This window comes from Corvus brachyrhynchos, unplaced genomic scaffold (assembly GCF_000691975.1).
Source record: "Corvus brachyrhynchos isolate BGI_N302 unplaced genomic scaffold, ASM69197v1 scaffold70, whole genome shotgun sequence".
Classification (NCBI taxonomy): Eukaryota; Metazoa; Chordata; class Aves; order Passeriformes; family Corvidae; genus Corvus; species Corvus brachyrhynchos.
The window spans coordinates 50,541-72,172 of record NW_008236217.1 but is presented as its reverse complement, the minus strand read 5'-3'; the positions used below and the strand labels follow the sequence as shown (position 1 = coordinate 72,172).

General features: G+C 35.9%; 1 protein-coding gene across 1 annotated transcript in view; it reads left to right on the top strand.

The window, feature by feature from the left end:
- RYR2 (ryanodine receptor 2) overlaps positions 1 to 21,632 on the top strand; it is a 274,869-nt gene that overhangs the window by 206,525 nt on the left and 46,712 nt on the right. The window contains exons 21-26 of the mRNA XM_017745069.1: positions 2,329 to 2,521; positions 4,383 to 4,599; positions 4,819 to 4,923; positions 9,072 to 9,175; positions 13,295 to 13,378; positions 16,903 to 17,062. Of these exons, the coding sequence (XP_017600558.1) occupies positions 2,329 to 2,521; positions 4,383 to 4,599; positions 4,819 to 4,923; positions 9,072 to 9,175; positions 13,295 to 13,378; positions 16,903 to 17,062 (863 nt within the window). The remainder of the gene's footprint in view (positions 1 to 2,328; positions 2,522 to 4,382; positions 4,600 to 4,818; positions 4,924 to 9,071; positions 9,176 to 13,294; positions 13,379 to 16,902; positions 17,063 to 21,632) is intronic.

Genomic DNA, 21,632 nt, shown 5'->3' with positions numbered 1-21,632 from the left:
GATGAACTATAGAATTGCCTGAAAACTGGGAAAGACTCATTGGACTGGCAGTTCTTTCCACTATAAAGATATGAACAGGTTTTCTAAAGCACCTTAGCAGACAAGAGAGACAATTTATTGAGTCAGCTGCATCACCTAAAGTTTTTGCAGCATTGAGGCGTTGTGACTTGATACTTGGAAAAGAATACAGTTTTACATTTCAAAAGAATGTTCCAATCAAAATAGCAATGGATTTTATTAATAAATAATAGCATATCAATTGGAGTGGCATCTTAGGAAAGAAGGTGCTACTTTGCCTCTCATGTATAGTGAGAATTACTTTGGAACAATGATGTATAATTAATGGTATCATTAAAAGTGTCGTGACTGAGTTTGACAGATAAAGTATTATTACAGAAGAACCAGAAAATAATGAGCTAACCATGATAGCTTTTGTACCTAAGGTCACTTTTAGGGAGGAAACAAAAGGTTACTGAAAATCAAAATTATTTTTCTACCCACTGCAAAATTTCCATCAGAAATGTAACAAGAGAATAAATGAACAATTTTGTTTGTGGTTCTCAAGTCAGTAATTCTGCCGAAAAAAATAAGTCAGACCACCTTTGGATCTGCAAATTTTTGTATCTCTTGTGGATGTGGCTGGTAGATTTGAAAAGATGTGTGTCTTTCTTCACTGACGCTATTGTGTAACGCATACATACCTCTCAAACATGGAAGAACTTTAGGTAGTTGCATATTGAAAATCATGGCCTTTGTTTTGATTCTACAATCCCAGGCTGCATCTTGATAAGTCTCTGCAATGGTATTTTAAGAGTAACCTTCTTAGCATGAAACATTTATTGTATTAATGAATAGCAACAATAATTTCTGCCCCCAAGTTTCTGTTCTGGGCCAAGCATTTATGAGAATCACATATAATTTACATTTGGTTCTTCAGTCCTGAGATGATGTACCTATTGTGGAGAAGTCACATAGGTCTTTAAAGTCTAGGGCCAGAAAAGGCATTGAGATAATTTGATCTACTGGGTATTCATCAATTACCAATACATATTTCTGTTAGCAGTCAGCCTTGTGTTATCTCCATAACTTATATTTGCCTAAATTTTAGTGTCTAAAACGGCATCTGGTCTCAAGTAGTGTGTTTTAAGGAGATGAAATATCCACTCTTCATTGGTAGCTCTTTCAGCATTTAGTTATCCCTGCCATTAAATAATTGTCCCTTTCTGTGATTCATTTTAAACTAACTCTCAGCTGTGATATTTTCATCTGGCAGTATCACAAAGTCATTTTACTGGTACAGAGTTTTGGAAGTGTTGGTATTTTTTTTCCTTGGGTGTCAAGGTGATATGTATATGAAAATTCACTTGTAGAAAAATTATTGAGATTTACATTTTTGCTTCTGTTAAAAACAGAAGCTTCTTCTTGGAAATGTAGTGCTAGTTAAGTCCTTCATGTTTACAAAACTTGGACACCCCAGCTAAAAAGTTAGTGCTCTGTTCTTAGTATGCATCATGGCATATCTCTTGCAGGCAGTGCATAAGTTATTTTTGGAAAACATGAGTAGACATGTTTTCATACAGCTTCTATGGTTTTCCAAAATTCTGTGCAGTAGATGGCAGAAAATTTCAGACACAATCACTTTCTATTTCTGAATTCTATAGCTTATTTCTCTTGGGAAGAAGCTCTGCTTGTGTAAATGTAATTTGATGTAAAATAGAAGAATCCTTTAGAATTAATAAAAACTGATTAAAAATACATATATTACTGGATATATATGCCTCAAAATTTCATCTTTGTATATTGCTGAAAAATGCTGGTTTGCAGTTTAATTATGAAACTGAGTAGTATCATCTCATACAAGTTTGCAAGAGTACCATGATGTGGCCATTAACAGGGATTACCTAATTTTCCAGAAATAATTCCCAGTGAATAGTTTTCTTTGTCAAATTATGAAGCATTCTTTAGAAAAGTATACTAAGTTTCATATTAGATGCTAATGGCTGTTTTCAGTTAGCACTTATGTATTGTAAGGAATAAAATGTACTTTTCTTGGTTTTGACTCTTTCTATGGATATCAGTAATTATTTTCACTTACATTAATGTAATTGAGTTTTATTATTTATGATTGAAATAGCTGTATTGACATGACTGTATGCTGCTATTCACTATATTGCAAGCTTAACATCGGGTCTTGGATGTTATAGGTTAGATATTTGTGTATTAATGTGTTTGTGCTCTGTAGTGATGTTTTTCTCTTTTTTTAGGCTGCTGTGAAAACCAGAGGGGTTTTCGTAAGTTTCACTAAATGTGTCTCTGTTACTTCCATAGGTTGTGTAGCACGAACAGTAAATTCTTCCAATCAACATCTATTAAGAACTGATGATGTTATTAGCTGCTGTTTGGACCTGAGTGCCCCCAGCATCTCTTTCCGAATAAATGGTCAGCCAGTTCAAGGAATGTTTGAAAACTTCAACATAGATGGCCTCTTCTTCCCAGTCGTCAGCTTCTCTGCAGGAATAAAGTTAGCATCCCATGGAGTTGTTGTTTTTTTTTTTTTTTTTTCTTTTTTTTTCCAGTCTGCTTTTTTTTTTTTCTTTATTCATGAATATGCTGAATAAAAAAAATGTGCCTCCCATGGGGTTTTGTTTTTTTTTTTTTTTTTTTTTTTTTGCCTTTTTTTTTCCAGTCTGCTTTTTTTTTTCCCTGCATACATGAATATGCTGAATATTTCCCTGGCTGTCTGCTCTCATTTCTCTTTCTGCCATCTGCTTTTTTGGCTAAGTTCCAGTTCTTGGATAGTGAGAGCTACAAAGAAGTCCTGAAGACACAGTGCATCTTTTGTTTTTCAGCACACCAGTGTATTCTGGTGGTTTGCAGACATATCTTAGAAACACCTTCTTAATAATTTCTTTGCTGACATATTGCTACACATTCACTCCAGGGTAGCATTTTGCATCAGCCTTTGATATTAAAAGTATATTTTCCCTAACTCACCTGTTATGAGGTAGTAGCTATTATTTAAAGAGGCATTATTTGCACTTACCATAAGAAATGGTGGTCATACACTTTTTAGCAGCATGAGTTAACATGAATTCAGTCTGTATTCTGGTTGTTGTATTGGTTTTCTATAAAATTTCAAGTCACACTTGAGGTACCAGACTTCTGCTTCCATGTATTGAGCAGTTTGAAACTATAATATTAAAAAAGATTGTGTGGTGTTCCAGCGGGGAGACCAGCTTTATCAGGACTGGTAAAGGTGAAGGCTGAAAGCTGATTTCTGTTGGAGGCAGAGCAATGCTCCGTGAGGGATCATTCAAAGAATACCACAGAAGCTAAGAGCAATCATATAGAGCACACACCCACCTCTTATTCCAAATGCAAAATACACGTCTTTAGACTTTGCCTTTGATAGTACAGGAGATAAAATGTGGTAAAACTATAGATCTGCATGCTAGAAAATGCAAAATTATAAGCCTGCATTCTTTATTTCTGTTATCAGAGAAATTATTGAGATATTATTTGTGTGCTGCATGCAGTTTTTGAGTGTATACTGGTATAGCATTAACAAGAATCTTGTAAGATACTCAGTAAGCAGAAAAGAGACAAAATTCTTCTGGTTTAAGGCTAATTTTTTGGGTGTTTTTTGATTTCTTCGGGATGGCAATGTTCTAGGAAGATTTTTCAGTATTATGTCATTGCTATGTCACGTTGGTATTATGTCATTGCTATACCATTATTACCTCATTGATTGTATTTTACAGTAACAAAAGACCATGACATATTTACCTTTTTGTCGTGAATAAAAGAGTGCATTCGCCTGGGTTTCCACTAATATGACAAATAGAAGTTTTAGGGAAGGAAATATAGGAGTTTTTGTATTGTGTCCTAAGGATTTAGTGTTTTGTGAGAGAAAAGAAAGAACCACGGGGTTTTTAGGCTCATTTCTCAAATGAGATTGAACAGAGGCTTTTCCTTGATGGACAGAGTTCTGAAGTGCTTGATTGATTACTCTGGGTTATAATCTCTGCCTTTAGAGACTCAAAAGGCTGCTGCTTACTTTATAGTTGTGCTGAGTAAACTGATTATTCTCTCTCTCAGGGATTATTGGTCCCATGATTTAGAATGCCTTTGTTGAAGTAAAATTAACTAGAAAAAAGAATCATTTACTTTTCCCATGTTTTTTTCAAACTCCTGCATCATAAACTCCAGCAGCAGTTGGAGAAAATTGAACTGTAAACAATGCAAAGAAGCTGCAACATTGACTTTTTTCTCTTTTCTTTTTTTTCTTTTAAAATAGCATTTAATATTCTTTAGGCTTAGAGACTGATTAGGCTTTACCCCAGAGGTGTCTTGGTTATCTAAAGTAATTCTGATATTTGCAGGGTTCGTTTCTTGCTTGGAGGTCGCCATGGAGAGTTCAAGTTCCTTCCTCCACCTGGATATGCTCCATGCTTTGAAGCTGTCCTACCAAAAGAGAAGCTGAAAGTGGAGCACAGCCGAGAGTACAAACAAGATCGTAGCTATACAAGAGACCTACTGGGTCCCACTGTTTCTCTATCACAAGCAGCTTTCACTCCAGTTCCTGTAGATACTAGCCAGGTATGGAAATGGAAAGATTGCATGTTCCTTTTTAAACACACACATATTATAGGCCTATGTTACTTTATTTGGTTGAATTTGCACTGTGTCCCAAACTTGATTTTTTCTTGGGTTTGTTGAGAGATCTGGTCTGTATAAAGTTTGTTATGAAAGTTTGGATGGCATGTCAAGAAACTTATTTGTAATAGCTTCTTCCTCTCTTATCTCTTCTCTCTTTAGATTGTTTTGCCTCCCCACCTGGAAAGGATTAGAGAAAAATTAGCAGAGAACATCCATGAACTTTGGGTTATGAATAAGATTGAACTTGGCTGGCAGTATGGACCAGTATGTATCTTCCAACTTAATCTTCTGTTAATTGCATAGTATGATTCAGCACACTGGTTTCAATGTACTAGCGGGACTGCATTTTTCATCATCTCCCCAAAATTAGTAAGATTTTAAACACCTTCCCACCGAAAGCATGTGGAAACCAACAGTGCTTGTGCATTTCTGAAAAAAAATTCTTGTATTAAAGCTATTTGGTGCTGAAGTTTTCAGTCTAACTGTCAGCACAGAAAGCACACAGTGAGTTTTTCACCTCCTATTTGTTCTTGGAGCAAGATGTTCAATTGACTGGTGGAGTAAGCCAATGAAAACAGTTATGCTTGGTTCTCTTTTCGTGTGCTGACTGACGTTACTCTTTTAGAAGTCCCAAATAAGTATTGCCTATAGGAAATTCCATTAAATCTGATTTTTGCCTTCCTTTTCTCCACTTTTTCAGTCTCGTGCCTGTATTAGGTGCTCTACATAACTATTTTCTTATCTCTTTCCTATTTTCATGGAGTATGAAAAAAAATTTGTTTTAAAGTCAACCAGTAAAAAATTATACAAGCTTGTTATTTGTATCCCAAATGCTGTTTTATGAAGAAAGATTGCTGTGAAGAGTATGTAGAAACATGCAGTATGTACTAGATATGTGTAAAAACATGTATGTATTCTATTTTTGTTACTAAAAAGATTTTGGTCTTCTGAGGAGTTCAGGTTACAGATTAAGGTAAGTGGGCATAGGTATTGTGTGTATCTTACAGCAGTACTTAAAAATATATGATTAACAGAGAAGACCTCTAGATTTTGTTGTAGTTAATTTCCTCATCAAATCAAATGCAAAACCTCAGTTATATTAATGTGTCAAAACATTTTAATTGTGGTGTAATCATACCAGCTGTGAAGCAATCTGCAGGAACTCTTAGTGTACCATTATGTATCATCAAGAGTCTAATTGTACAGTTGAACACTATTTAAACTATATATGATAAGTATTGAATTAAGCAGTGATAAAATTAGTTATGTTCAAAATAAAAATAGGTGTTAAAGCTTTTAAATTACCTAGCTTTCTCTATCTAGCTTTAGTGCATTGTGGTAGAATGTGCTTGCTTTGGGATTGTGACAAAGTATATGCTGATCATTTTCTGGAGGTTGATTTTTTTAATCATACTGGTTCCTCACAAATGATTTTATCAGTTTCACAGAATAAGGGACCCACAAGGATTATCAAGTCCAGCTCCTGCCCCCCACAGCACTATTCCCAAGAGTCACACCCAAACACTTCTTGAGTCCTGTCAGGCTTGGTGCTGTGACCACTTCCCTGGGGAGCCTGTTCCAGTGCCCAACCACCCTTTGGGTGATGAACCTTTTTCTAATATCCAGCCTAAACCTCCCCTGACACAACTTCAGGCCATTCCCTCGGGTCCTGTCACTGGTCACCAGAGAGAAGAGATCAGTGCCTGCCCTTCCCCTCATGAGGAAGCTGCAACTGCAATGAGGCCTCCCCTCAGTCTCCTCCAGGCTGAACAGAACAAGTGACCTCAGCTGCTCCTCATACGGCTTCCCCTCAAGGACCTTCACCATCTTCAGTGCCCTCCTTTGGACATTCTAATAGTTTAATATCTTTCTTACATTGTGGCACCCAAAACTGCCCCCAGCAGGTGAGGCTGCCCCAGTGCAGAGCAGAGAGGGACAATCCCCTCCCTTGCCTGGCTGGCGATGCTGTGCCTGATGCAGGATACACTTTGCCCTCCTGGCTGCCAGGGCACTGCTGCTTCATGTTCAACTTGCCATCAACCAGGATACCCAGGTCCCTTTCCATGGCACTGCTTTGTAGCATCTCATTCCCAGGTCTGTTTGCACATCCAGAGTTGCGCCATCCCAGGTGCAGAATCCGGCACTTTCCCTTGTTAAACTTCACATGGTTGGTGATTTCCCAGGCCTGTAACTTGTTGAGGTCTCTCTGCAGGGCCTCCCTGCCCTCCAGGGAGTCAACAGCTCCTCCCATTTTTGTATCATCTGCATTTAAGCCAATTCTAGTTATCTGAATTCCTGCACTGCATCTACTGAGTACTGAGAGAAGGCATGGCACAGAAATTAGCTTGTTCATACGCACGCAAGTCCTCTAATATTAGATTTTGTCTTTTTAGTTCAGAGCAAGATGCATTATATGTAGTACCTAGTGGTGTTTTTTCACCAAGTCTAAAAGTTTAAAGGCAAATAGACAGAATCTTTAAATGACCCTCCAAATTATTTAAAAAATCTGCTGTATCATTTTATATTCCTCCTACATATCTGCGTCATCAGATCTGTATGTAATACCACCAAAGTGATACCTGCTATTGCATATCATATTACTACTGCATTCTATGCATGTAATAAAGTAAAATAGCAAGCTAATGTAGAAAAATCATGGACTTTGTTAATTGGCTTGATTTTAAGTCTGAATACATGTTCTATTGAAATCAGGAGATGTATCTGCATATCGTTGTTTCTGTTCAGTGTCACTGCACATTTAAAACCAGCCACAAAAATTAAGAATTGATGGGTGTCATGAGTTCTGCCACTGATATAATGTGTTTGCAAGGCAGTAGATTTTTATTTTGTACTCAGAAAAAAAAAGAAACGGGAAGGTAACCCACCAAATATTTTGACTATATAATAGAATTATTATACATTGTAGTTGTAGAACAGAAATAGTGTCACTATAGTAAATTAATATTGGAATTCTGAGGAAAATAACTGACGTCCAAGACTTAAATTATCTGTACACAGATCTAAACTCAGAGACTATACTCAATTTTTTTTAATACAGATTACCATAGATCTTAGGAATCTGTAAATAAACGTTTCAGTGCTGCTAAAAGATAATTTTCATTTTATATTCTATTATTTTTCTAAGTAGTTTGACAGTTGAATTGCCTGTATTGTCTGTCCAAAGAATATTAATCCCATCAAATCAAGATAAATACCCCCTAGAGACTGTAAAGATTTTTCAATCCAAAACATAAACAAATGACTGCTGTTCAATCTGAGAATTATGTGCTGGGATCAAAATGCAAAAACTATGTTACTCAGAAATGTTATAGAGAAATGTGTTTGTTTTTCATGAGATTAAATAAATTAGGTTAAGTAGTGTAACGATCAATTTTGAAAAATTGTAACAGGTTTCTTAACTTCAACTGTTAAAATTCAGTTTTCCAGCAGAATTATCTGATTGATCAAAAATCAATAATGTTATTTTTCAATAACTTCCACTTTTCAGCTTTAAAGGTTAATATAAATGGTGAACTATGCTCCATCAAAGATTGACACAAAAATGTTATAATACATGGTTAAAAAATTTGTCTCAGCTGAGCAGATGTTAACAATTGCACTGGGGTCTTTTAGGTAATATTTTCAAACTAATGTATTTTATCAAGCCTTTGTAGGTGTTGTTGGCTGAACTCTAGCACAAGATGTTGAGAGCTGTAGAGTGCTTGATTATCCCAGCCTCCAAGGTTGACTTTCTTGGTTATGGCCAAGTATTAGACTAAAACTGGAGAGGGTTAAAAATGGTTTTGATCAAATTTTTAAGTTCCTAAATGTAGGATTTTGTAAATTATAGTTGGTACTGCTCTCCTATCACTACAGTAAAAGTAAATTCCACTCATATGTGACCTCCGAACAGTCACATTCTGCTTCTGTGGTACTGGAAATAACAGAAACAAACATTTTCTGAAGTAAGAGATGGGGAAGATTTTTCTTTTATATTGTTATTTTCACTGGGTAAGGATTTCAGTACTATGTATATCAATGTATTTATACAAACTGGATGTAGAATTTTTCAAATATGGTGCTGAAGATGAGATGGTACTTTGTGGCTGTATGTTAAAACATAGATTGCACTGTTTTTGAACTTTGCATATTTCCTGTGAACATCTGTATAGCAGCATGTACAAATTAGCATTTATTCCACTTGAGATATGCAAATCTGAAGTTTATTTGAAAATGCAAATTCTGCATTGCTTGAACACAATGACAATGCTCTGAGTATACAGAATACTTTCTGTTTTGAAGTATTGTCCAGTTTGAGTAACTCTGACAGGATCAGCTTTTTGATTGGACTGGTTTTAAATTTCATTCAGTTTTTAAGGCATGTTAAGCTTATTTCTTTACTGTTTTTTCAGGTTAGAGATGACAACAAAAGGCAACACCCATGCTTAGTGGAGTTCTCAAAATTGCCGGAGCAGGAAAGAAATTATAACTTGCAAATGTCACTTGAAACACTGAAGTAAGTTGCTAGAACTTTTGAAGTTTATAATTAGAGTTTCTTAAGGAGATGCAATTTCCAGAATTATAAATTGACATGCGAATTAAAATTTGATGTGTAGGTGAGGGTAATAATATGCAAATGAGGGCGTGAGATACATTAATGAATTATGTATTTGGCACTGAAAAATGACTTTGATAGTCTTTTTAGAATTATTGTGGTAATACTGATTGTGAAATGACAATTCAGACAGTTTTCATCTAGGAGGAAAATACTAGATCCAAGCCTTGAAAAAAAAAATCTTTACTTCTTATTTGGTTTAATTCAATTTTGTTTAATTATTTTCAATTTTCTTTATTGATAAAACACACTTTGATGCTCAATAGATATTTTTTTTTTGCACATGACTAAATTAAGAACTTTGCTTCAGGAGCCCTTGCTGCTATTTCTGTGTTGTCTGTGCATGTTGCCACAGAACAAACAGTAGGAGGCATTCCCTCCTTTTGTGGAAGGAAGCTCTCCAGTTGGAATGCTAGAAAATTTCATTGGGACGTTATAGGGTTTGTTGAAATAATCTAGTTTTCTGGTTCACAAAGATACAATTTCTCACCTCAGCTTTGTCAATCAAGGAGGTGTGAGTTCTTGCTTTGCTGTGAATTAATTAAAAAATCTGTTACTGTAAGTAATTTCTTCCATATGTAACATTGCATGTAGCCAACATGTAAAAATATTTCTCAAACTGATAAATGCTCGATGGTAGATGTGGTTCTTCAGTCACCCATATCTGAAATCTATTCTTTCTTTTTTTTTCTTGTTAGAATACAGTTGCTTTTTCCTATTCAGGGATTTGAAAAAGGATGAATGTCCACACGTGATATTACCTTTCTGGAAATATTTAATTATTAAAATATTTGCCATGTAAACTGATAGTGCAATATAGTGTTTACACTCACAATAAAAGGACTTGATGTCCTCATAGTAGAAAGGTATGCAGAACACTCCTTCAAGAACTTCTTGCAGATTTCTTTTCAGGCCAGCTTCTCTGCACTATTTACTGATCTACTGTTCCCACAGTAAATAAACTACTCAGTGAAAAACATATTTATGACCATAAGTGCTAAGCAGTTTCTGGAGGGATATTTTGCCATTATTTAGAGGTAAAGCATTCAGAGAGAAATTGAACTGGAAGCAAGAAAGTAAGTTCAGATTTTCTACGGGTAGATATTAGAATTACAAGGAAAGTTTTTGAGCATTTCCTGTTAGCAGAGCAATGTACTAGGGATTCAGAATACATTCTTCCTTTCTATTTTATGAAAGTACAAAAGATGATGTCATTAACATTCACTACAGTTGGATCTTTTCCTAGAAAACTATATAATATGGCTCAGGCTGCAGAAAAATCATGCTCTCTTAATTAAATGCACACTGCTAATGTTTCACTAAGTATTGAAAAAATTAAATCCTTGCATGATTTCTGGTTCAGGATTCAGTGCTTTTCTAATCTAACCCTGTCAAAACAAACAAAAAAAGCTTTCGTTTTATAAACCTACAAGTTATGGATTGCTCTTTTTTCAGTAATTTTTTGCTTACTCTAGAAAGAGTCTTTCCATTTAATGGATAGTGTCCGAAATATAAAGCATTCAGTTTTTCTGTGTTTTTTAAAATTTGTATGCTTACTGAACTAAGTCGTCTTTACTTTCTTATATTAGTTGTTTTCTGAAAAATGAAGTTCTAATTTTGTAGTATCGAGTTGTATTTATCATGTAGACATCTGTTGCACAGGGACTAGGAGAGTCTTGCTCAGTTTGTTTCTACAAGCTTGAAAATGTGAAAAAATTAGTGCACTAATCACTTCTAGGTGATCGATAGGTGACAACTTGAATTGTAAGCTATCTTGACTATTTCTGTACTAGATGTGTCTAATCTACTAGCTGTCAACCTTGATGGGAGAAAAAAGGGAAAGAAAATGTTATTTAAAAACTCCTAATAATTTTCTTTATAATTTACCTCAAACTGCATACTTGAAATAGTTGCAAGACATCGAGAATAATGCTGACTGTAATTGTGTTTTCCTTGGTGGTTTGTTGTCAGTCTTGCTGCCAGATGAGAGAGTTAGAAACCAAGGAAGATTCATATTATCTGATACACCATTTCTTTTCCATATATTGGATCTGTGTGTATTTTTCTGTACAACTGAATACATTTATGAACTATAAAAATTACATACTGTATGAAATGTCAAGATGCAGGAATGAGTTGCCTCTGAAAATGTCATGGGATTAAAATATGCTTATTTATACTGTTTCTGCACATTCTTATATTTTATAGTCTGGTCTTGTATTTTTTTTTGTTGTTGTTCTTGCTTATTATTTTGTGACTAACTTTCCCATTTCTATGTATTTACTCAGTCTTGTGTGATAATTACTTGTATCATTGTGATGATGAGAGTTGCATTCAGGCACTTTTATTTTTCTTGCTTAGGTTTGAAGTGCATTAATGGTCTTTCAGATTCTGCCAGTACAGTCTGTCATTTTATCCTCCTGTGGCACTCTTATTTGAATTTGTTTTGTTTGGGTAGAGATAATTCCTAGCTTACATTACAAGAAAATTAGGGTTACCAGAAGTTAGCATTTCACGATTAGATATGTTCTCCTACTTATGCTGGTGATAGCTGCATAGGAATCACGTACTATTTATGCCAGTTGAAATTTAGCTGCATGGAGTATTCTTAGCAGATAGTGTGTTTTGCAGGAAGGGGCCACTGGATATTAGTTTCCTCATTTCTGATTTTACTGTCTAATTTTAATTCAGGGTTCACAGTCCGTAACAGTGGGACTTAATTCCTGTAGCTAGCACTAAAAATATGCTGTAAGAATGTCCTTGAAACAGACAATTCATCTGCCTAGGGAAATAATGTTACAAGGGTATTTATGCTCTTTTTTTTTTTTCTCCAGTCAGTTCAAGAACAGTAAATATAGTTAAAGCAAGACTAGAAAATATTGTTTTAGCTAGTGGCAAGAACAAATAAAAACCTTGTTTGACACCTTTCTTCCACTTCAGGAAAATTTGGAATGGAGTCCAAGGTATTTACACCTGTGATTTCTTCTGTTACCAGTTTCTATCAAAAATATGGTTATCATCCTCAGGTTTTGAGGAAATTCTTATCAGACTCCAAAGTTAAGTCTCTGACTTTTGTCTAGGATTTCTATTGATTTCAGTGTAAATATTTTAGTAATGCACCTAGACTAAAGAAAGACTTTATAAGCCAACATTGAATATAAATGCAGAAACAAATAATTAGTGACTTACAGATCAAATCCTGTAGACAAATGAGCCTTAAAATTTATGCTGCTGAACAGTGTGACTATAAGGAAGGGAAGAAGTCTGAAGTAATCAAAAAATTAGTTAATACTGTTGAACCTGGTTTAAGGTTATATAAATATTTGTTTTCTGAAATGAGCTGCATTTTGCAGAGTCAGGCCACAATGGGCTGGTTCAGTGGCTCTGTGGTATAAGCCTTGTGGTAGATACATGACACACTGTCTAGCTTGAATAAGATGGCAGTTTTGCCCTAGTGCTTATCATGTACTGTGCTGTCAGTTCTCTCTTCAGTAGTGTGTCCTAAAAAGATGCAGATCCAACTGAAATCTCTAAATAATAGCTTCCTCAGAAAGAAGACACATTCTGCGAATAAGTGATATTTTTTGCCTTTTTTCTTTTTATCACCTGTGATATAATTAACAAAACATTAAAAGATGTGGATATGAAGCAGTATGAATGAGTATGTCAGTTATATGAATAAGTATATAAAGCCGAAAAAATATTTCAAGGGCAGAGAATCTTCAAACTGATACCTCATAGATGAAATATACTGTATGATAGTTCCATTTTGAAGTACCTTACTCATATTTTTATTAAAAATTTTAGGAACATCTTGTGGCATTTTCTTAGCTCTATCAGAAAGCTTATTACATATATAAAAAGGCTGGTGTTGATCTTTCCATACTATATTGTGGTAATTTCCAAAGGTCTCATTTGTTTTGTAGTGCTGCTTGTAGGCACTACAGTATGCCTTTAAACAGTAGGAATGCTAAATGTAGAAACACTGTCAGTAATTAATCTCTGATTTCTGTGCCCTAGAACCCTGCTGGCATTAGGCTGCCATGTTGGAATTGCTGATGAACGTGCTGAAGAAAAAGTGAAAAAAATGAAACTTCCAAAGAAGTAAGTTGAAATTGTTAAGCAGCGTGAATTAAGAGCCTAACTCTATTTTAACAATTCCATATTTACACTGCTAGTTTTATTAGTTCTTGGGCATGCACGTACATGCATGAATTCTCAGGAATTTTCAGAAATATTCACATACCTTCGTTCATGGTTTATCTTCCAGATATTTGTCACCTGATGTATAGACAAATTTTAGGTTTTTCTGTGCTTCATTGGAATGTGTGACATTCACTGTTACATGTTTCTTTTATATATGGTGTGTACCAAAGAGACTTTGTAAAGAATTTTTACAGAAAATTTGTCAATGTATTTTACTGTGCTGCAGGTATTTAAAGGCGACCCTTTTGAAAGTTCTCAAATGGCCATGACTTGAGGTGTAGAGAACTGGTACAATCACCTGACTTTTTTTCCAAGAGATCTGTTGGCAGCAGCATTGGTAAGACAGGGCTTAGCCTGGTATGGTGTAGTGGCCTCTGCTACCACAGCTCTGAAACCAGCTGTCATGGCCCAGCCAAGTTGTCCTGGCTTCTTAGCACCAGTGCACTCCACCACAGTATGGGAATGAAGAATTTGGGAGTTTGAACACAGTTGAGATAATAGAACTATGGTTTCATATGCCTAAATGACAGCCTTACTGCCCAACTTACCCTTGAGCCCATGGGATGAAGGGGGATTATATAATACGTAAAAAATTGGAAAAGTAAAGGTCACAGTTTTACTAGGAGAGAACTTCTGTATGGTCTGTTATTCCTAAATTTAAGTTAATAATTTAGTTTCCTTGGTTATGACTCAGAGCAATGGTAAGTGCTGTTGCTGAGTTCCTGCCACCAGTAGCACCTCATTGCTCTTTGCAGGAATGTGCTCTGTGCAGAAATAGCTGTTCCTCTGGTATTGCATATCTCCATTACTCACAGCAATCCTTCACTGACCCATACCTTTGTATTACATGCGGTCCCCGAGGCCAGTGTAATAACCTTCAGCACATGTTTAACTAAAGCATGCCTTCTTTCTTCCTTTTGTGAGCCAAAGTTTTTTGCCTCATTCTGGCAAGATTCCTGCAGTCTTCTAGGTAAGACTACTACTAGAAGATATCTTTAAGAACCTGGACCCTCAAGCCTTTGATATCCACCACACTGCACAGATTTGCATACCATTGATATTACAATTTCAGAATCCCTCATGTGGTGGCTTTGCCAGAATGAATGGAAATAAAAGCAAGGTATTAATTTAAGGTCCCCCCCAAACTGCTCTTCAGTTTTGGTATCCCAAAATAACTGTATATCTCTCAAAGAAGAAATATCTAGGGCCTTCTGTATTTTCATTCTGAATTTCCTGGGCAGAAATATATGTGCATTTGCAAGATTGTTCAAGTGAATCAAATTTCCTGCTTTTGAAAAACTGCAGCTAAATCTCAAGTGTGAAGAAATCATGCTTCCTAATATAAGAAGACCAATAATGTTGAGTGTTTTTAATGTCATTAGCAGTCGTAACTGTAGAAACCTGAAGTCATACCATACATACAAAGTCAGGATTTTGATATCTCACATGTAATAGATTGAAAAAACTAGCAAAAAGGAAAGAAAAACATTGTGGCAATATTCTTAAAAGCTCATGCAGGGGAGCGTGACAGGAAAGAGCACAGTAATTGCCAACCTGACAAGTGTGCTAATTTCATATGTTTCACTGTTTGCATTACTGTCTTCTTTTACTCATCTCATTGAAGTGACTTCACAGATACCTGAGGAGAGGTAACTGTGAGGGCAGTTAACTCCTGTGTGGGCCTTGCTGTAATAGAAACCTGCAGATTGGGAACTATGTGGATGGCTGATTTTGGAATGATATTCTTGAATTGTTGTTTTCAAACTTAAGCTTTTTCTTTTTACTGTGGTAATTTTGAAGGAAGATCCAACCTCTTATTTATAGATGGTAACCCCCTTAAATACCTGGTTGTTTTAAATTATTGTTTTCAACAAATAATTTGTTTAAATGTGTTTTAAAATGGTTGTCACAGAACAGAATTAATTTAGATTTGTAAACTATTTGAATATTTTAGAATATAAATGGAGATAAATACTGTTTAATTTTATGGGTTTCTCTCTGTCCATACAAATAAAGAAAATTACCAAATTGTTTAGAAAATAATTGAGCAATTATTTAAACTAGCCATTCTTTATACACTTCAGGGTGTATAATTTCAATGAGAGAATGTTGTTTATTTTCACAGACTCCTTTTGTTTCAACCAAAATAGTGCTTTGTATGCTGGAGGAGAAATAGAATCGTAGAATCATTTTGGTTGGAAAAGACCTTTAATATCATGAGGTCCATACTCAGAGATATTTAGGGTATGTCCATCCACAAGGTCCAGCCTGTTTTTTCCTGGGACAACAGGGAAGCCTGAGATCTGGTACCAGGAGAGCCTCTGCTCCCCCTGCAGCCCCGGACCTGCTGTCTGCAGGCTGTTTTTCACACTTTTTTCCCCCTTTCACTCCTCTCTGCCAGTGAAGCTCTTCACCTTTTCTTAAAAACATTTTTCCAGAGGCACCTCCAGCATGGCTGAGGGACTTGGCTTTGGCCAGCAATGGGTGCCTTTTGGGGCCAGCCAGAACCAACTGTGTCAGGTCATGGAGGCTGCCCCTTGGGCACAGACAGCCCCTGTCTGTCTTCCCCCACAGTCTTCTCTTCCTGCTCCTCTTTCCTTGTATGTTCCCTCATCAGCTGATGTAAGGGGGGACTGTGTCCACCACCATGGTGGTGCCACATAGTGCTGTAAGTTTTCATTGTAGATTTAGTAAGTCCTGTTGTGCTGCATGCATGACCATATGCTTTACATCCTTTTTTGAAGATTTGCTTGTAAGTAAATTAGGAGATTTCTGTAATTAATTGGAAGGGAACAACTTTATAAAAGTAGCATTTCTAGGAGTGCTAAAAAAATTGAGGAAGCTGCCTTTCTATTCTGAAGTCATACTTAAATTTTAAATGTTTGCTCCTATGATTTGAAGGATAATTAAGGTATGAATTATTATGAAGAAAAACTTTTAAGGTGGATTTCATAACTGTTCTTGAGCAGGCCATTTGACCTGCTCTGTCTCAGCATCCCTTTATGTAACAGGAAGAATAGATTTTCTCATTTCAGTGGGAAGTAGATAGAATTTAATAAGTATTGCCATCTGCTCAGAGATAGCAATAATATTGTTGATATAAGCATTTAGATAAACAACAGCTTAATCTACTACTTTGAATATGTGGCATTATTGAAATACTTTAAAAACATTTTTAGTTTAGACCATTTTGACCCTGGTCACTTCATTACCAGTTACTTCATCCCATCACGATGCAATTAGCTTGAAAGAGAATCAAAAAGAAATCAGTACTCAAATGTACATTATTACTCTTTAAGTCCAAAGGCAGATATCACATTTATATAGATATATTGCATAGATGTTATTTCTTTCTTTTGTGGTTTCTATTAATCTTTTTTTCTTGCTGAAAAAGTAACTGCAAGTTCTGTTTTTCTCAACAGCTATCAGTTGTTGAGTGGATATAAGCCAGCACCCATGGATCTGAGTTTTATCAAACTGACCCCTTCTCAAGAAGCTATGGTGGATAAACTAGCAGAGAATGCCCACAATGTGTGGGCAAGGGACCGTATAAGGCAAGGCTGGACATACGGCATCCAGCAGGTAAGTGCTGACTTCAGACACTTAAAATTTATCTATTGAGATATTTCACAGCTAAAGGGAAATAATGGTGATACACAGCTAATGAATGCAAGTTTTTCAGTCAAAGAAAACAAAAATACATAATTAAAGCAATCCTGCTCAACAGCAGTATGAGACTCTTCTACAAGCAGTATTAAAAAACTTGGTGGTATATTCTTGTATGCTGTCTAGATCTCAGGGTGAGAAAATTGCGTGCAGGATGCTAATGTGCTCCAGTATTTTAGGAAATGTAAATACTGACTTTCACTAGGGGAATCATTTAAATGTTTGCAGTTCTGGGAATTGAATAATTTTGTTTATCCAGGTAAATCAGAACGTAAACTTCTAGTAATAACTTTGCTAATATGTTATATTTCTGGCAGAAGCCGTGTTTAACTGGGTATAGTTAAGTCAGTCTCAAAGTTCCAGTCCTACTTTAGTTGTTTCAGTGAATAGGAATATTATTTGGTGGTTATCACAATGTGCTACAAAGGAGGGGAGTAAGAATAAGGCAGGGTGGATTATTAAAAGCAAAACTCAGGTTCTTTGGTTTCTTTAAAAAAAAAACCCAAACAAGTCAATTTGATATATCATGAGCCTTATTTAGTATTTTTGAAGACAGCTTCTAGATCAGCTTTCCCCTTAAGATTTTCTGTTCTTTTTGTGTTTTGTTATGAATTTTATATACAGAAAGGTCTCTTCACTTGCATTAATAAATATGTAGTAGCATTTCACAGTGAAATTTTAGGACAATTCACCCCATGAGGAAAAAAAAGAGTGTTCATGGTTTTGTGCTGAGCATAAAAGATCAGTATCTTTGCAAAAATGAGAAACAGCTGTTTTTCAGGTACATACCCTTTTCTTCCTACACAGAGCGGTTTAGTTTTTGACAAAAATTTGAGTTATACATTTCAGTGCCACACATGTCAAATTCTAAGGACCAAAATTCATTCTACTTGCAAAACTTCTGTATAAAATAATAAAATAATCTAGTTTTATACATATTAAGTTAAGCACTTAACATCATCAGATACAGATATGCGTACGTGACAAAATATATGCTGCATATCTGCATTTCAGCATTGTTCATTATAGAATCGTACTGTGAAGCTGTCACTGTGTTACTTTGCAAGCTATTTTGGAAATCTATGTTCTGTATTTGGCTCTAGACAGAGAGTGAGTCAATTCTTCTCTTTGCAGACTGGAATATAAGTAATATTCCCTACTAGGAAAATACTGAAGATAATTCAGTGTTTGTGCAAGTCCCCTGCTTACCCCAGGATTAAATTTTCCCATAATACTGTACCTTTAAGTAAGAGAAGGTAGCCCTTTGAAGTGCTGTTAACATTTCTGATGGAATATGAATTATGAGAAGTGTTGGAAGTGATGATTTTCTGTTGTCAGATAGGGGGAGGGGATTAATTTGTTTTGAACTCACTATTTCAATCCTGTGTTTATGGAGGCAGTGCACAATTCGTTTCTAGAATGAAAAACTGTATGCTCAAAAGAAATATTTCTGATATATTAAAGAATGCACTCAATAATTTATATCATGTCTCCCATATTTTTTATTCTTCCACAAGGCAGTAATTTTCAATACAGGACCTTGCCAACTGGGAGTTTTGAAATGAATGGAAGTTGGGAAATAGTTACAACTTTGATAGGAACTTGACATAGTCCAAAATTAAATTTAGTTTTGCAACAGAATTTATTGGTTAAGATGAAGTTAAGAAGTTTCTGGAATCAAATGCATCTCTTAGCTAATTACATTTCTTAGTAGCATTGGGAAAATTTAATCCCATGACTCATATGCAGTGAATAAGATTTCTTAGATCTTGAAGACAATTTAACCTACCCTTTGTATCTCTGTCTTCGAAAAAACCCACGAATAATTTTGCCTTATTTATTGGAATGAATTTGCAGCTAAATTGCCTGTTTTCTGAATTAGTGAGGTACTAAGTTGGAAGGTCAGTTAAATGATGATGTCAAAGACTTTCCCAGTGTTACTGATTTGAGAATGGTATGTAAAAGATGTAATGGGAGTGGGTGACAATGAAAAAAATTTCTCCTTTACATCCCCACAATATTTTTATTATACATTGTCTTTATGTATGTTTTGGTGTGCCTGTTGATATAGAAGGTTCTGCATTTGAGGAGGTATGATGTGATAGTCATAAATCGTTAGTCTTATTATGCTTCCCAAAAGGCAGTGGAGTTGCTCCAGGCCACAACCTGGGTTTAAAAAAAACCAACCCAATCCCTGCCAAAAAATTAATCAGAAGAATCTTGTATGGGATATAACCTAAAAGTAAACACTTCAGCTTAATGTCAGAAGAATCATGAAGTCTGTCTTATGTTCTCAGTGCTGTGCCTAGGCAAAGAGACGAAACTTACTGTTGAACCTAAAATATTGTGGCCCTGTGAGGAGACATTTTTGAGTCTAACAGGGAGAGAGCAGAGGGGGAAAAAAAGAGGATTCATCTACTCACTGAACAGCTCTCTGTATTTTATCTACTGACTCCTAAAACGATTTCCTGAGGGGAAACTCTTGGGACACTTGGCCTTGGAACTCTGGCATTCCCTAGGCTCCCTTCCTAATAAATGTCCTGCTCACTGGATGACAAAGGTCAACATGAAAATGAAATCTGTGCTCACTTTTTAAAATGTATAGTTTGGTGTGAGAAATCTCATGGAAAAGAGCTTTATTTCCAAACCCCTTAGTCTTATTATACTGAACGGTGCATTACCCATTTTTCAAGAGTCTTTTAAAAATTGACTTCATAACCTCAAAGGTGTCTGACTGGACAAATAGGATTTAGGTATTTTAATCTGTTCTGATGGCTACAGACAAGATTTTGTATAAAAAAGGTTACTGGAATGGTAGCCCCTAGTTAAATTTTCAGAAATTTTTTAAGTAATTGGTGTGAATCAAGCTCTGATTTTGACTACCAGGTTGTGCTTAGACAAATGCTTCTGCTCTAAATCGTGACTGAGCTTACATATATCTGATAAATATATAACTGTTCTTCCTTATCAAGACAAAGACAGTTATGGGCATGCAGAGAAGAGCCTGGAAAATGTAAAACTAAAAATCTTAAGTGCCTATTAAACTGATCACATTTGGAGTTGGAAATCCACTTAATTGGGGTTTTGCAGTACTGAGTGCTTATGCTTTAAACATCCAAGTATTTTTTTTGTGTCTGCTTCATTCAAACTGACTAAAGACTTTTGTGTGCTGAGTTGTGCACTGTTGTTGAGAATGTAGTGCAGTGGTGCAGTGAACAGTGTCATAGTTATACTTTCAACAGAGAATGATTGTTAAAGGTAAACAAGAGCTCAGAAATATTCATGACCTTCAGGAAGCAGATTTACAAGATCAACAGTGTACTTTATTCCCTTATTCTTGGCAGATGAGTTACTGCAGTCTCATAGATAGTTAAATAGGTAGAAGATGCCCTTTCCCAACAATAGTACATCCTGCAGAAGCTGCCATGGTTCGGATATTGGTGTTGATTTGCTCTTAATTCCATAATCTTTCTCTTTCCAAATAACTATTTTTTTTTCTTCTGCAGAAAAAACCAACAGCTGAGTTTCAGGATAGCTTACAATGTACAGATAACACATACCATTTATTAAAATCCATAAGAAGAGAGCAGAATAGCAAGGTGCTCTTTCCTGGGTGCAGTGCAGAGAAGCTTCTAATTTAGCTGACATACATATCACATGGCAAGCTGCTAGCTCTAGCTGTTGTCCACACTCTCACATGCTTCTGCTTGCCTCCAGTGGATTTATTTCATGGGCTACATTTTGTCATCTGTAGTGGTTTGGTCCAAAATACTCATTACTGTTTATCTGCTGTGAGATAAGAATTAGGAGAAATGCAAAGCAGGCACCAAACTTGAAAGAATATAAAGAAGTTTATTAACAGACCTAAAAGAAGAAAAAAAAATTATACCACCTTCAGAACTCTCCTCCTCCCCCCACCTTCCTCCCTTCTCCCACTGACAATGTGAAAAGACAACCCTTAAGATGTTCAGTCTGTTTACCACTTCCATAATAACCTTGTTCAGTCCATTTAGAAAGAGAAGTCTCTTCTTGCTCATGCTATGAAAACATTATCACAACGAGACAGCCGCCCACTTCCAAATATTGTTCAGTCCATTTAGGAAGAGGAGTCTCTCTGCCTGCGTGTGAGTCCTTTCCCCCGACTTGCAGCTTTTCCCGCAACTGCTTTCGAGGGTCCACTCTTGAAGTTTTTTGGGGTACAATTTTAAGGTTGAGCCGTTCAGAAACAAAAACAGAGGCCCTTCTCCTTCCCTGGGAGCAAAGGGTCTTCATCATCTTCATCGTTAGGACTATCTCTGGGAGCATCTCTAGGAACTGAGGTTTTCTCCTTTCCCATTTGGAGCAAAAGTCCTCATCTGGTTCATCTCTAGGGACTGAGGTTTTCTCCTTTCCCGTTTGGAGCAAAAGTCCTCATCTGGTTCATCTCTACGGACTGAGGTTTTCTCCTTTCCCATTTGGAGCAAAAGTCCTCATCTGGTCCATCTCT